Here is a 15,615-nt window from a genome sequence, read left to right as displayed (position 1 = left end):
TCCTATAATAAACCAGCCAGATTTCAATTAATAATCATTTTTTCTTGCATTTCATCTGATTCTTAAGGTGCAAACCTGGTGTTAATTTAAATACAACTATTTCTTCTTCCGATAATTACAATATAGAGTTCTCTCATGCAACTTAAAAGCAACAAGATAATGGTATGTGTGCTCAGTACTGATAAAACCAGCTAACCGATTATGATAAAAAAATATTTTGTTAATAATCATACAAGGTTTATAACATAATGTTTTTAAAAAGCTAGTTGACCGTTTGAAAACTAATAAAGCGCGTGAAATGGTGTTAATTAGAATAAAAAATAGTATATAACTAGATGCTCACGTAACATCTGTCAAAACAATCATTTTGTTTGTCAGTAAGAATATTTTTTTTCATCTCGCCGAAAGCGAGTTGATTATATAGAGCAATATACTTTAACGCTCCCCCGCATTTTCATGAAAAATTTAGGGCAGCCAGTATTAAAAGTATGCATTATTTTGTATGAACAGAACTTTACCTAATGCAGGAACAACATCAATGCCTAATTCATGTTTAGAATTTCGTCCTTAATTTTCACTGTTCAAATGATATGTATAGTCTACCGTACTGCCCTGTGTAATTTGTACACTGTGTAATGTTAATAATGCAGACATTATAATTTCGTATACACTGAGATGTTATAACGTTATTATATTAATATTATTTTTTCTTATGATATTTTACATCACGATCGACAAAATCGTAAATTTATTTTAAATTAATTTGCGTCATGAAATCGGCAAAAGATGCATAAACCAAGTATGGAATCTGCCCCTTATAAAAATAGCTCAGAATCCATCGATTACAAATAAGTTTCATAATAATGTTAGTGTGGATGGATTGGTCATTGTCGGCTCGGGTACTACTTACATGTACCCCGGGTACTCTTAAGTATACTTTCATGTACCCCGGGTACGGTAAATATGCTAAAACGTACCTGGGAATATTAACGCTTAATCGGTCGTTGTCGGCTATTTTTATTTTTTTTTAATTTTGTTCACATTTTCGTCAAATTTTCTGTTAAATGGCCTCTATATTATCAAAACGCATACTCCTACTCAAAAAGCACGTTGATGCATTTTTAAAAGAGAAGTTTGTTTAAAATTAAAAATATCGTTTTACGGTAATCGGTAGCGCGTTTTACGACATCGTATTTTGGGCGGGAATACAACTCGGGTACAGTCTAATATCGACCGGGTACGTTTAAGTATATTTACCGTGCCCGGCGTACATGTAAGTATACTAAAGAGTACCCGGGGTACGTGTAAGTAGTACCCGATCCGACAATGACCAATCGAGTTAGTGTGTATAAATGGGAATATTGACAAAAATAAGAACAGGGAATACACGATTAAAATAAAAGTGATCTAATATATACCAACGTTTTGAGATTAGTTGTTCTCAAACTTGTAAGTACACGTACATTTAAAATCGATCTACTGTTGAAATGCTATGTAGAGTCCTTTTTGAAGTGTTCACTGTGTAACTTGCATGCTGCTTATAAAAAGATGTGACGTGTACATTTGACTAATGTTATATGAGCACACTCGTTTGAAGGTTTGAGCATTTTATAGGCTGAGTGTGATTGAGTATGTGTTGTTGCACACGCAAGACTAGTACTGATGATAACTCATAAGATGACATAAGATTTGGGATTACATTATTTATATTGGGGCCAAGATGATCATTGTGTTTTGGAAGGTAAACAGTTGCGATAAGTTTTCTTTCTTTTCGTTAGTACACAATTCACAAGATGAATTCTTTCTTTCGAAGGTGGTATTGTGTTCTCAATATGTTATACGCATACATAAAACAGTGACGAATAATCAATTAGCAGTCCCGCTGAAACGGCTAATTAAGCTTATTACTCCTATTACAATTGTTATTACAAAAAGAACATTCATAGACGTAGAGAATGGGATAGTAATGCATATATATATACTAAATCTCACTCATGTGGTTTTGTTGTTGTTGTTGTTGTTTTTGAAGTTTCTCTCGTAAACAACACCTGTAACTACATACAACTACGTAAAAAAGGTTAATAAGGAGGCTTTGCTTGTTGTTAAAAATACAGCATACACCTACCTTCGGTTTTCCGGTAAGTTCGGGGCAGTTGGATCAAGCTTCGAATTATAAAACTATAAATTTTGACGAGCGAGATTTAGAGACGGCTGTCGCTGGCGCACGCGCAATCGGACGCACACTCCAAAGTTATCTCAAATGGGATAGACATATTAATTCAATCACTAATAATGCAAACAGGCACTCTGATTTCTTTGCCGCAACCTAAAAATTAGCTCATCAAAAGTTAAAGATCATGCTTACAAAGCAATAATTAGGCCTTAACTAGAATATTCCTCCAGTGTCTGGGACCCACATAATAAAAGCTAAATTAAAACAACTGGAAAAAGTACAAAGACGTGCAGACAGATTCATTACAAACAGATACCACAACACAAGCTCAGGAACTTATATGATAGACACCCTAAATTGGAACATTCTTGAAATACGCAGAACAAAATTTCGTCTTATCATGTTAGACAGTATTAACTATTGTTTTAGACACATACAAAAGACTCTTATAAATTCTCATTTTACCCAAGATCAGTAATTGAATGGAATTCACTACCTCCCCACATACATGAGGCAGCCACAGAAGAAGTTTTCAAAACCCTTACTCCTGTGGCCTTCATTATCCCCCTTATCCACCTGTAAACACAATGTAAATAATTTTAAACTAACACCCAACTGGGCACCTTTTGTACAATGTTCACCCCTTAACAAGAAGGCGCCGGCACAAAATATTCTATTTAAACGCCGGCACAAATCTTCTATTTAGAAGTGGTGCTGTATCAGAAGAGAAAAAAAAAGAAGAAGAAATCTTCACCTTTTAAACACACTAACATTACAACATATTGGAGCAATCCTCTGGTATGGTAACCGGTAGAGCTGATTACAATCAGCTGTTTTGGAAATGCGCATGCGTGAATCAAATATAGAAGAAAAACATGGCTGACAAACATGACAGTTCGTCTGCCCAAAGTGGACAAAAAGTAGTGTCTATGAAAATATTCGCTTCAGTTGAGGTTGAAAAATCATCCCCCAATTGTGTTCCTAGGTAATTATTGAAATAGCGTCTATGTCGAGTTTTTTTTTCTAGGAAATTGAGAAAAAAAGTATGAAAATTGAATTTGGATGTTGCTTATGTCTTTATGAAGTTATGTTTGGAAATTGTCAGTCTTTAATTTCTAAATCTAAACAGCTACATCATAAATTTTACGGTTACATTTTTTACCATTAAGATACCTTATTTACTGGCAAAAGATTATTTGATAGCAGGACTTGAACAATTTTTCTAGAGCCACTCGCCTTGCAGGGCGAGTAGGCCCGAAATTTGTGCCCCTTACAGCCTTAGTACAGTTTGTCAACCAGTTCCGAATAATCAGCAGTTCATGTAATAAACACTGACACGCGAGTTTTTCACACCTTTATTGACATTACACAACAGATAAACACCAATTAGCTGTCGGTGTTGTTTAACCTCAAGGCGATTATAATCGGTTCAACGGACGGTTGAATACATGTAAAGCAATCAACATGTGATTGCTGCCATCTTTGAATTGTCTGAAAATACATGAAGTTGCATAATAAGGATTTGAATCAGAAATCAAATGGAAGGTTGGAGAAAAAATGGGATCCAATCACCCTCCGCGTTATATTGGATTCAGCGTTATAACGGAGCGCGTTATATTGGAGTTACAGTGTATTGAGATCTAGAAAGATTTTTTTTTTTTTAAACCTTCCATTGGGAATTTTTAAGTCCCTTTTGGGAAAAATACATACTTTTAACCATTGGGAATGGGGCCGATTACCGGACCCGATTTTTAATGAAAAAAACCACTGGTTTTGCTGATCAAAAACGCTACAAAAAAGGTCAATATTTTAATTCATCAGAGCTTTTATCAAACATTTCCTCTTTTATAAATTGTTCATATAATGTTCCTAAGTAACCCAAAATCATTTATTTATGAGTACTTTCCATACTACATCGTCTGTTGACATTTTTCACAAGAAATTACCTTCTCTGCAATGTCAGTTTTAAGGCTATTTATAGGTATGCAAATCTTGAAATTGGACTAGCCAATCAGAATACACGGCTCAAGAAGAAAACATTTTCAAGATGGCGTTTTGACACTATCTAGACATTCAATTATTTATTATTATTACAGACAATGAACATTTGGAAAAAAGGCAACAAAACAAGGGGCGGGGCATTTTTCCTTATATGGCTATATATGGCTATAGTAAAATCTTGTTAACACTCTAGAGGCCACATTTATAGTCCGATCTTCATGAAACTCGGTCAGAAGATTCATCCCAATAATATCTTGGACGAGTTTGAAAATTATGCCGGTTGGTTGAAAAACATGGCCACCATGGGGGCGGGGCATTTTTCCTTATATGGCTATAGTAAAACCTTGTTAACACTCTAGAGTTCACATTTATTTTCCGATCATCATGAAACTTGGTCAGAAGATTTGTCCCAATGATATCTTGGATGAGTTCGAAAATGGTTTTGGTTGCTTTAAAAACATGGCCACCAGGGGCGGGCATTTTTCATTATATGGCTATAGTAAAACCTTGTGAACACTCTAGAGGCCACATTTATTTCCAATCTTCATGTAATTTGGTCAGAAGATTGGTCTCAATGATATTTTGGATGAGTTCGAAAATAATTATGTTTGCTTGAAAAACATGGCTTCCAAGGGGCCGGACATTTTTCCTTATATGGCTATAGTAAAATCTTGTTAACACTCTAGAGGCCACATTTACTGTCCGATCTTCATGGAACTTGGTCAGAAGATTCATCCAGATAATATCTTGGACGAGTTCGAAAATAATGCTTTAAAACCATGGCAACCAGTGGGCGGGGCATTTTTCCTTATATGGCTATATATGGCTTTAGTTAAACCTTGTTAACACTTTAGAGGCCACCTTTATTGTCTGATCTTCATGAAACTTGGTCAGAAGATTCGTCCTAATGATATATTGGATGAGTTTGAAAATGGTTCTGGTTGGTTAAAAAACATGGTCGCCAAGGGGGCGTGGAATTTTTTCTTATGTAGCTATAGTAAAACCTTGTTAACACTCCAGGGACTACCCTAGGCCTTAAAAATAGGGAGAAGTGACTTCTCCTTTTTTCTAAAACAGGGAGAAGTTAGGAAAATCAGGGAGAAGTTTGTGCGAATATCAAAAACAAAATATGTACAAAAAGAATGCCGGTTGGTTGAACAACATGGCTGCCAGGGGGCGGGGCATTTTTCCTTATATGGCTATAGTAAAACCTTGTTAACACTCTAGAGGCCACATTTATTTTCCGATCTTCATGAAAATTGGTCAGAAGATTTGTCCCAATAATATCTTGTTATCTCAGGTGAGCGACTTGCCTTTCAGGCCCTCTTGTTTTATTATGCCCCCCTTCGAAGAAGAGGGGGTATATTGTTTCGCACATGTCTGTCGGTCGGTCCGTCGGTCGGTCCGTCCACCAGATGGTTTCTGTATGATAACTCAAGAACGCTTAGGCCTAGGATCATGAAACTTCATAGGTACATTGATCATGACTGGCAGATGACCCCTATTGATTTTCAGGTCACTAGGTCAAAGGTCAAGGTCACAGTGACTCGAAATAGTAAAATGGTTTCCGGATGATAACTCAAGAATGCTTACGCCTAGGATCATGAAACTTCATAGAAACATTGATCATGACTGGCAAATGACCCCTATTGATTTTCAGATCACTAGGTCAAAGGTCAAGGTCACAGTGACTCAAAACAGTAAAATGGTTTCCGGATGATATCTCAAGAATGCTTACTCCTAGAATCATGAAACTTCATAGGTACATTGATCATGACTGGCAGATGACCCCTATTGATTTTCAGGTCACTTGGTCAAAGGTCAAGGTCACAGTGACTCGAAACAGTAAAATGGTTTCCGGATGATAACTCAAGAATGCTTACACCTAGGATCATGAAACTTCATAGGAACATTGATCATGAGTGGCAGATGACCCCTATTGATTTTCAGGTCACTTGGTCAAAGGTCAAGGTCACAGTGACTGAAAGCAGTAAAATGGTTTCCTGATGATAACTCAAGAATAATTAGGCCTAGGATCATGAAACTTCATAGGTACATTTATCATGACTGGCAGATGACCCCTATAGATTTTCAGGTCACTAGGTCAAAGGTCAAGGTCACAGTGACAAAAACGTATTCACACAATGGCTGCCACTACAACTGACAGCCCATATGGGGGGCATGCATGTTTTACAAACAGCCCTTGTTGTGTTAGCAATTGAACCCTTGATTAATTATGCTAAATAGGTGTTGTCTGATATAATCACTATGGATAATCATGTAAATTTCTATATTATTTTGCAGAAATTGTAGTTTACGTCTTACTAGATTGATGGTTCTGAAGCCTTTAGAAAATGAGCTGACATCAGTGATAATAGCTATGAAAATGCAGGTAATTGTTTAGTGGTATCTCAGTTCTTAAATGGGTTGGGATTTTAATAGTTTTTAAAAACTGTTTTTACATTTTAATTTTCATTCTAAAAGAGTTTGCATGTTGGCTTTTTAATGAAAAGCATTATTACTTGTATTGTTAAATATTCTGGTGACTATAGAAGATTTTTAAAAGCATCTTTGACAGTGATAATTTTAGAAATCCAAAGTATGAGTCCCAGGGACTCGTAGGTTTTAAATCTATGGGTCCCAGAGAAAAAGTATGGGTTATCTATGAGCAGAAGAAAAACATAGTGGATCAGGGTATTTCAACATTTTAATGACATCACATGGCTATATAGTCGCAATTAAACAGGATACTATAAAAGGCAACTCAACAGTTTTATGACTAGATTATTTTCAAGACTTTAACAGGTCATTGTACATCACATTCACGCGTGTGTAGTGCGAAAAACAATAACCCCACTTGACCACTATAATAGATGAGCAGTTTTCCTGACATATCTCAACGACTGTAGCCATTAAGATGCAGCGTAATTAACATAAAAAGTTTCCACTTTAAAACAAAGCACTACTAGTTTTTATTCATCATTAAAATTAAAAGCCCAGACTTTCCCTGAGGAAGAATTACATGATTTCTTATTTTCGCATGTTTAACATGAAATGCATGAGGACTGTTAATTTGTTGCTAGAAAATTACAACATTGTTAGAAAAATATAGTGCTATGCAACCCATGCTCCGTATCATAATGACGCTTCCTATTGTTGAATACAAAATTAAGCTTTCCAATGACCCGGATTATTGATTGCACAATAGTAAAATTGCGGCCATTTGTGTTCGATTTGCAAGTTTTTTGGTCTTTAATTCTTTTTTCACCGTTCATTTTTCAGTATCATAATTTATACACTTTTAGGGTTGTGCATCAGCGGGACGCATATATAGCAAATATTTGCGTCCCCTGCGATTTCTATGCGCACAGGACGCAGACCTAAAATTATCCCTAGTCTTTGCATTATGGGGTAATTATACCCCCATTACCATTGGTAATGGGGGCTATATAGGAGTCACTTTTTCGGTCTGTCTGTCTGTCCCGAAATTTCATCCTATCTTCACCAAACTTGGTCAGAAGTTGTATCTAGATAATGTCTAGGTCACATTTGAATATGGGTCATGCCGGGTCAAAAACTAGGTCAGGGGGTCACTTAGTGCGTTTTTTAATTGAAAGTTTGTCCGGACCATAACTATGTCATTTATCGTTAGAATTGAAAATGATGAGGTACATTTGTTCACCATCATCGGACGGTGTGTCGCGCGAAAGAATTACGTCAATATCTCCTAGGTCAAGGTCACACTTGGAGTTCAAAGGTCAAATGTTTGTCCGGGCCATAATTTTGTCATTTATTGTGAGATTTTAAAATCATTTGGCATATTTGTTCACCATCATTGGACGGTGTGTCGCCCGAAACAATTTTGTTGATATCTCCAAGGTAAAGGTCACACTTTTAGTTCAAAGGTAAAAAATGGCAATAAATGATTTTGTCCGGGCCATAACTATGTCATTCATAATGAGATTTTAAAATGACTGTGTACATTAATTTTGTTCACAGTCATTGGACGGCGTGTCATGTGAAAGAATTCAAGAGTTCAAAGGTCAAAATGGGTTTAAATGATAATGGCATAATAATTCTTAAAAATAGCCTTAAGTTAGATTCTCTTGTTTTGTGAAGACAGCATGAAAAATAGTCTGTGTCAATGCGGCATTTGGGGGTATACGTCACGTCTGTGACAAAGCTCTTGTTTATGCATGTTATCATTGATACATTTCAGAGTTCCAAAAGGGTTCTGCGCTCAAATGAAATTGAGATGCCAATTTCTGGAATAGCAGATGTTCCGTTAGATATATCTTTTAGTCTTCAGGTATTATACTCAGTGTTCATAAATAAATGTAAAAAAAAATAAATCAGGTATTGAAGGCATATTTTTTTGAATTCGTATTGCTTTTGGACTGGAACAGATGACTTGAATTTGTATTGGAACAGGTTTTTTTTATGAATTTGATAATGAATTTCAATAAATTTCACATGAGATAATTAATAGTCTGCTCACTGTAGTTTCTTGATTTTTTTCCCTTGCTGCATTGACAGCTCACTCCAAATTTTCTGTGTATTTCTTTTATTAAAAAGATTAATTTCTACAGGAATCATGGTAAATTATTTCTTTGGTGAAATATTTTCATAATATTTGTTATAAATTAGTAATACATGATATATTTTATAAATAGCTTAAAGCTAATTTGGACTAGAGATAGAACTCATATATTTGACCTGCATAATTCAAAAATGGGTTTAATGCCAAATGGAGCCAGCAAAGCTTCTCACTAGCCTGCGCATCCACACAGTCTGGTCTGTAGCTACCCTGTCCTCTAATGAGACCAGGGCCCGTATTCACCAACCCATTCTTAAACTTAAGAATAAAGAATAGACCTGAACCAAGAAAAATGCATTCAGTGTTTTAATATATACAGGCCTCCACTGGTGATTATGTCAAACTGTTCTACATGAAGAATGATGAAGATAGAGGTGTTTATGTCAATTTTGACTCAAAATTCAAGCTAATCCTTATTATATTAATTAAAAGAATATTCTTTATTCTCAGACTTAAGTCTAAGAATTATTTGGTGAATACAGGCCCGGAAATCCTTGCAAGACTTTATAAAGGACAGTCTGACTTCTGAAAATACTTTGCAAATGCTCAGGCATGTGGCATAAGACCCATTTTTGCATGACTCATATGTCATTGTTAAAAAATATTGGTACTTCTGGAAACAACATGATTATGATTTGAACTTCAGTATCCCCATTTTCTGAAGAGAGATGGCAACAAGCTGCAAGTGATGCTTCAACGAAGGAAGCGCTACAAAAATCGGCCCATTATAGGCTACAAGACCCTGGCAATTGGGCACCTGAACATGGCTGAGGTGATCCATCTTTACAAGGCTATTTCTTATCAGGAAGGGAGTCAAAATTGTTTGGAAATTTTGTAACACATTGTAACACATTGACCCTTGATTCTTCTTTTTGTTTTTATGCTCCCCGTATATATATATGGGGAGCATATAGTTGCCAGTTTGTCCTTCCGCACTTCCGTACTTCCGTACGGTCACACTTTTGTTTTTCATAGCACCTTCAATACTTTACCGATCTCTTTCATATTTGGCATGTAGATACCTTGCATGGACCTCTACCTTTTGATGACGTTTGAGGTCATTGAGGTCAAGGTCACTAAGGCTAATAATAGACTTTTGTTACAGTTTCTCATAGCACCTTCAATACTTTACAGATCTCTTTCAGATTTGGCATGTAGATACCTTGCATGGACCTCTACCTTTTGATGATGTTTGAGGTCACTGGGGTCAAGGTCAATGTCACCAAGGCTAATAATAGATTTTTCCGTCACACTTTTGTTAGGGTTTCTCATAGAACCTTCAATACTTTACTGATTTCTTTCATATTTGGCATGTAGGTACCTTGCATGAACCTTTACCTTGTAATGACGTTTGAGGTCACTGGGGTCAAGGTCACCAAGGCTAATAATAGACTTATGTTGCAGTTTCTCATAGCACCTTCAATACTTTACCGATCTCTTTCATATTTGGCATGTAGATACCTTGCATGGACCTCTACCTTTTGATGAAGTGTGAGGTCACTGGTGTCAAGGTCACCATGGCTAATAATAGAATTTTGTTACAGTTTCTCATAGCACCTTCAATACTTTACCAATCTCTTTCATATTTGGCATGTAGATACCGTGCATGGACCTTGACCTTTTGATGACGTTTGAGGTCACTGGGGTCAAGGTCAAGGTCACCAAGGCTAATAGTATACTTTTGTTACAGTTTCTCATAGCACCTTCAATACTTTACCGATCTCTTTCATATTTGGCATGTAGATACTTTGCATGGACCTCTACCTTTTGATGACGTTTGAGGTCACTGGGGTCAAGGTCAAGGTCACCAAGGCTAATAATAGATTTTTCCGTCACACTTTTGTTACAGTTTCTCATATCACCTTCAATACTTTACAGATCTCTTTCATATTTGGCATGTAGGTACCTTGCATGGACCTCTACCTTTTGATGATGTTGAGGTCACTGGGGTCAAGGTCACCAATGCTAATAATAGACTTTTGTTACAGTTTCTCATAGCACCTTCAATACTTTACCGATCTCTTTCATATTTGCAGGGTTCCACTGGCCCAAAAAATGTTGTCGCCACTTTTTCGCGGCGTGAATACTGTCGGTTATTCCACCTTATTAATAAGAACAATCATTTTAAGAAAGCTTACTACATTAATGTCATTGACTATATTATCACTTTAAAAAGTATGTTATTTCATAAAAAAAAACAATAAGAACCTTCATAAGTCATACCTTCATAAGTCTTAATAAGCTTTATTTGTATATAAATAACATTTTTTTCAACTTGATAAACAACACAGATAACCAAAATAATATAATAATGTTAACATCAATTTATTAAACAGTATGCTGCATAAATGTTTCAAAATTAATTATTTAAACATAAAATCACACCAATGTTCATCATTTGAAAGGGAATCAGAAAATAAAGCATCTCACTTCAAATTGTTTAACATTCATATTTGGTCATTTGGACATGATATACATCAGCTTCTGTTGTTAACAAGTTTTCTGTTAGTGGTGGATGATTTCCAGGTTCAATTAAGTGACTGTTGTTCACGCCTTTTTCCTGACAGAAAGGCCCAGATAATTGCCACAATCCATTCTAGTTGCCTGAAATAACATAAAACATATTTTTACAAACTATCAACATCAAACCAACACATAAATGTCCCTATCTTTAAATGTCCGAATTTAACATATCCGAAATATAGTACATCGAGTGAATGTTTTATATTTAATTCAGAAATTGTTGTTATCTTAATCAATTTATATCCTTCCCAGAACATTACAATAATGAACCTATTAAACAGAAATGCTCACAAATACCTGTTGAAACAAGTTTTTATTTGTTGATGTGGAGAAATTAAATGCTTTTGCCAACCCCATGGTTTTGATTTTAACCAAGAAATAGCGGCCCTAATAATCATTATAATTATTGATCGTCGTGACAGTTTGTCCCCGTGTTACTTAACTTATTGCTCAATATCATAAAGGAGCCCTTAATCCGATAATAACCCCCATAAAACTTGACTATAGCAGTAAAAACACCGTTTGTAACACACGCTTCGGTGATTTCTAACGCACTCTGCACTATAGGTCGCTTACATAGTCGTAAATCAATATTTACAACTGACAGACGCTGGCCGCTAATGCTCGGTCGCGTGTTTTCGACTCGCAGAACATTTTCGGATAGGATTTTACCGATTTTTTGAAATTCGCCACTTAAAAAAAATTGGAGCCACATTTAAAAATTTAGCGCCATTTGGCGCCAATGGCGATCGACAGCGGAACCCCTGATTTGGCTTGGACCTCTACCTTTTGATGACGTTTGAGGTCACTGGGGTCAAGGTCACCAAGGCTAATAATAGATTTTTCAGTCACGCTTTTGTTACAGTTTCTCATAGCACCTTCAATACTTTACCGATCTCTTTCATATTTGGCATGTAGGTACCTTGCATGGACCTCTACCTTTTGATGACATTTGAGGTCACTGGGGTCAAGGTCACCAAGGCTAATAATAGACTTGTTACAGTTTCTCATAGCACACTGGGGTCAAGGTCAAGGTCACCAAGGCTAATAATAGATTTTTCCGTCACACTTTTGTTACAGTTTCTCATAGCACCTTCAATACTTTACCAATCTCTTTCATATTTGGCATGTAGGTACCTTGCATGTACCTCTACCTTTTGATGTATTTGTAATCACTGGGGTCAAGGTCACCAAGGCTAATAATAGATTTTCTCAAGGTCACACTTTAGTTACAGTTTCTCATAGCGCCTTCAATATTTGACCGATCTCTTATATATTTGGCATGTAGGTACCTTGCATGGACCTCTACCTTTTGATTAGGTTTGAGGTCACTGGGGTCAAATTCAAGGTCACTGAGGCTAATATTAGATTTTCTCAAGGTCTCACTTTTTTCCACACAATTAACCCATATATTGACAAAACATCATTGGGGAGCATCCATCAGTTTTACTGATATCCTTGTTGCATAGACTTCCACCTTTAAATGCAGCTTCTTTAACACAGCATGTCCCATGTCTTTATGAGAGGCATAAAGGTTGTAATATTTGATAATTGGTTTGTTATATAATGTGCTTGAAGAATGAATTTTATTATTTTAATGAATAAAAGCTATTCATTTGGTCATGATAATAAGCAATCAATGTTAAAGATGTTTCAGCTATCTCATTATGAATGCATAGGCGAGGAATGTCTAAATGTCCTGGAGTGCAAAGTTCTGGCTATGCTAAAATAATAGTGAATGCATTTGTCCCAAACAGCCAGCGTCCTGCCCCCAATAATCCTTGGCATTTGAAATGAAAAAAACAAAAGACATTCTCATATCTCAGTTGTCATTTAACACATATCCATGAATTGTTTCTCTTTATTGTAAAAATCGGAATTAGGAAATGACAGACAAAACTTCTAATTTCAATAACATTTATAAACGAGCTGCGCTCTGTGAAAACATTTTTATGCATGTATGCAAACTAGTGTCCCAGATTAGCCTGTGCAGTTTGCACTTGCTATTCCGTGACCACAAATCCCCTTCTAAATGAGAATTGAGTGGAGGTCGAAAGTGTCGTCCCTGATAAGCCTGTGCACGTTTTCCCTAGCCTTGTCTCAAAAGGTTCTCATTGAAGCGTTATATCTTCAGGTGCTGCAGCACTCTTCCAGCAAGGAGCTGAGCCTGTACACAGACGGTAAGGACCACAAGATCCTCGTGGCCAAGGTGGGTATGCTCAACATCTCCAGTACACCCATCGACAAGGAGGAGAACCAGAATGGACGAAGGAAACCTGGCGCCTCTGATGTTGGTAAGATCTTACAAGACATTTTTATTATGCTCCCCTAAAATTTATTTTGGGGGGAGCATAATTAAAGTCGCCGCTTCGTCTGTCCGTGTGTGCGTCTGTCCGTCTGTGCACATTTTTTGTCCGGGCTATTTCTCAGCAACTAATGACCGGAATTCAATGAAACTTTATGGGAAGCTTCACTACCAAGAGGAGATGTGCATATTATCAGCGGGTTCTGGTCGGATGATTTTTCACAGAGTTATGGCCCTTTGAAATTTTCTATAAAAAATTCTTGTCCCCCCAACAACTGTGCCCTCAAGACGTTTCCTTTTATCTGAATATATAGTGCAATATTGTGACAAAAAAAACCTTTGGGGAGCATCACCCGTCCCACCTGTTAAAAATAGCTTGTAGAAGAATTGTTAAATGATAGTATTGCCAGATATTTGTTTAATTATTAAAAATAAAAAGTTTACTTGATTGTATTTTTATTACTGAATGGATTTTGGTTCATAATTTTTTTTTTATACAATTTATTGTCAGTGTTATTTTAAATTTATCCACATCTATTCAGATAAAACACAATCTGGACAGTTATTGGAAAGATTGTGGTGCTGCAAGCATTGAATCATCATGTTTGATGACATGGTTTTCCTCCCCAAAAATTAGCATCAGCTAGTTTACCCATATAGGGATTCTTTTTCTTGCTGATTTTTGACTTAGAGGGATTTAAACCATTTCTTATTTATGTCCGACACGGCTATTTGAGTTTCATATTATGTTAGACATTTAGGAGCCTCACTCCGTGAATACAGGGGTTATTGCATGTGCATTACAAGTTGTACCAGGTTAGCCTGTGAAGTCAGCACAAGCTCAACTGGGAGGACACTTTCCCCTTAAATTGGATTTTCACTAACAAGATAGTTCCTTTAAACAAAAAATCCCCTTTAAGCGGAAAATATCATCCCTGATTAGCCTGTGGAGACTGCACAGGCTAATCAGGGACGACACTTAAAGCACATGCATTCAGCCCAGATTTCCCAGAATGAGTCTCCATCTGTTGTTGTCATGGTCAGATCGCTCACCTGACATCGATGCAGACTCTGAAGAAGATGAGAATGAGGAGGAGAACTGGTCCAATGACGAGATGTCAGACAGTGAGCCTACTATGCTGGATGATGGACATTTACGCAAGAGGGGCGTTGGGCGATCCAAAGTCAGGCCCACAATGAACAGGGTGAGTTGCCTTTGTCATTGACCCAAAGAAGTTTATTTACACTATAAAAAAATGGATGCTCAGAAAATTTGCATTATAAACTGAATTATCTGTAAACAGAAATTATATACATTTAATCTCAAGTGTAAAAAAGTGAAAATTCCTTACTGCAAGCAGCCATGAAGGTTATTCTTTTATTTGAAGAGGTGTCACACTTTTTAAATGCGAAATGCAGGCAATAATATTTTGTAAACCTGTTTTGAAACATGCGTTCATTTATTTTCAGCAAAGGAATCTGAAACAGAAGTTTGTGGCACTATTGAAAAGATTTAAGATATCAGATGAGGTTTGTATACCTGTATCAATCATAGATATAGAATTTAATTTTAATCACAGGTGGTTAGCGTGTGGCTATGATATTAATTAGTGAAAACATCATTTTGAATGATAAATAAACATATAATAACAAACAATCAACTTTTCTGGAAAAAAAATTTCACTATCAAATATATATATAACAAGGTATCCAACTCAAAATCACCCGAAAACGGGGTGCATCGCTTTGAACAGCCATAACTTCATCAATTGTGCAGCGATTTTCACGATCTTGGTCTTATTCAACGCAGAAATGAATTTCCTTTCTAGAAATGTATATATCTTGTTATATTTCTACAAATGCTGGGTCAAATTTGAAGAAATAACACGATACACAACTCGCGTGACCCAGGGATTGAAGAATTTTTCCAGAGCCACTTGCCTTGCAGGGCGAGTAGGCCTGACAATCCACTCGCCCTTCACTTTAATCTACTCGCCCTGCATTAAAAAAATAGAT

General features: G+C 36.3%; 1 protein-coding gene across 3 annotated transcripts in view; it reads left to right on the top strand.

Moving 5' to 3' along the window:
* The first annotated feature begins 3,040 nt into the window (after window positions 1–3,040).
* The window catches only part of LOC127873237 (phosphofurin acidic cluster sorting protein 2-like), a 46,585-nt gene continuing 34,010 nt past the window's right edge, over window positions 3,041–15,615 (top strand). For 2 of the 3 annotated variants that reach the window (XM_052417000.1, XM_052416999.1), the window contains exons 1-7: window positions 3,041–3,158; window positions 6,479–6,566; window positions 8,394–8,483; window positions 9,418–9,543; window positions 13,429–13,588; window positions 14,644–14,804; window positions 15,070–15,129. In XM_052417000.1, coding sequence (XP_052272960.1) covers window positions 3,049–3,158; window positions 6,479–6,566; window positions 8,394–8,483; window positions 9,418–9,543; window positions 13,429–13,588; window positions 14,644–14,804; window positions 15,070–15,129 — 795 coding nt within the window. In that variant the 5' untranslated portion in view covers window positions 3,041–3,048. The remainder of the gene's footprint in view (window positions 3,159–6,478; window positions 6,567–8,393; window positions 8,484–9,417; window positions 9,544–13,428; window positions 13,589–14,643; window positions 14,805–15,069; window positions 15,130–15,615) is intronic. The other variant, XM_052417001.1, reaches the window with a different exon arrangement.

Source organism: Dreissena polymorpha, chromosome 3 (assembly GCF_020536995.1).
Source record: "Dreissena polymorpha isolate Duluth1 chromosome 3, UMN_Dpol_1.0, whole genome shotgun sequence".
Taxonomy (NCBI): domain Eukaryota; kingdom Metazoa; phylum Mollusca; class Bivalvia; order Myida; family Dreissenidae; genus Dreissena; species Dreissena polymorpha.
Note: the sequence above shows the minus strand (reverse complement) of the source record. Positions and strands in the feature narration are given on the sequence as shown.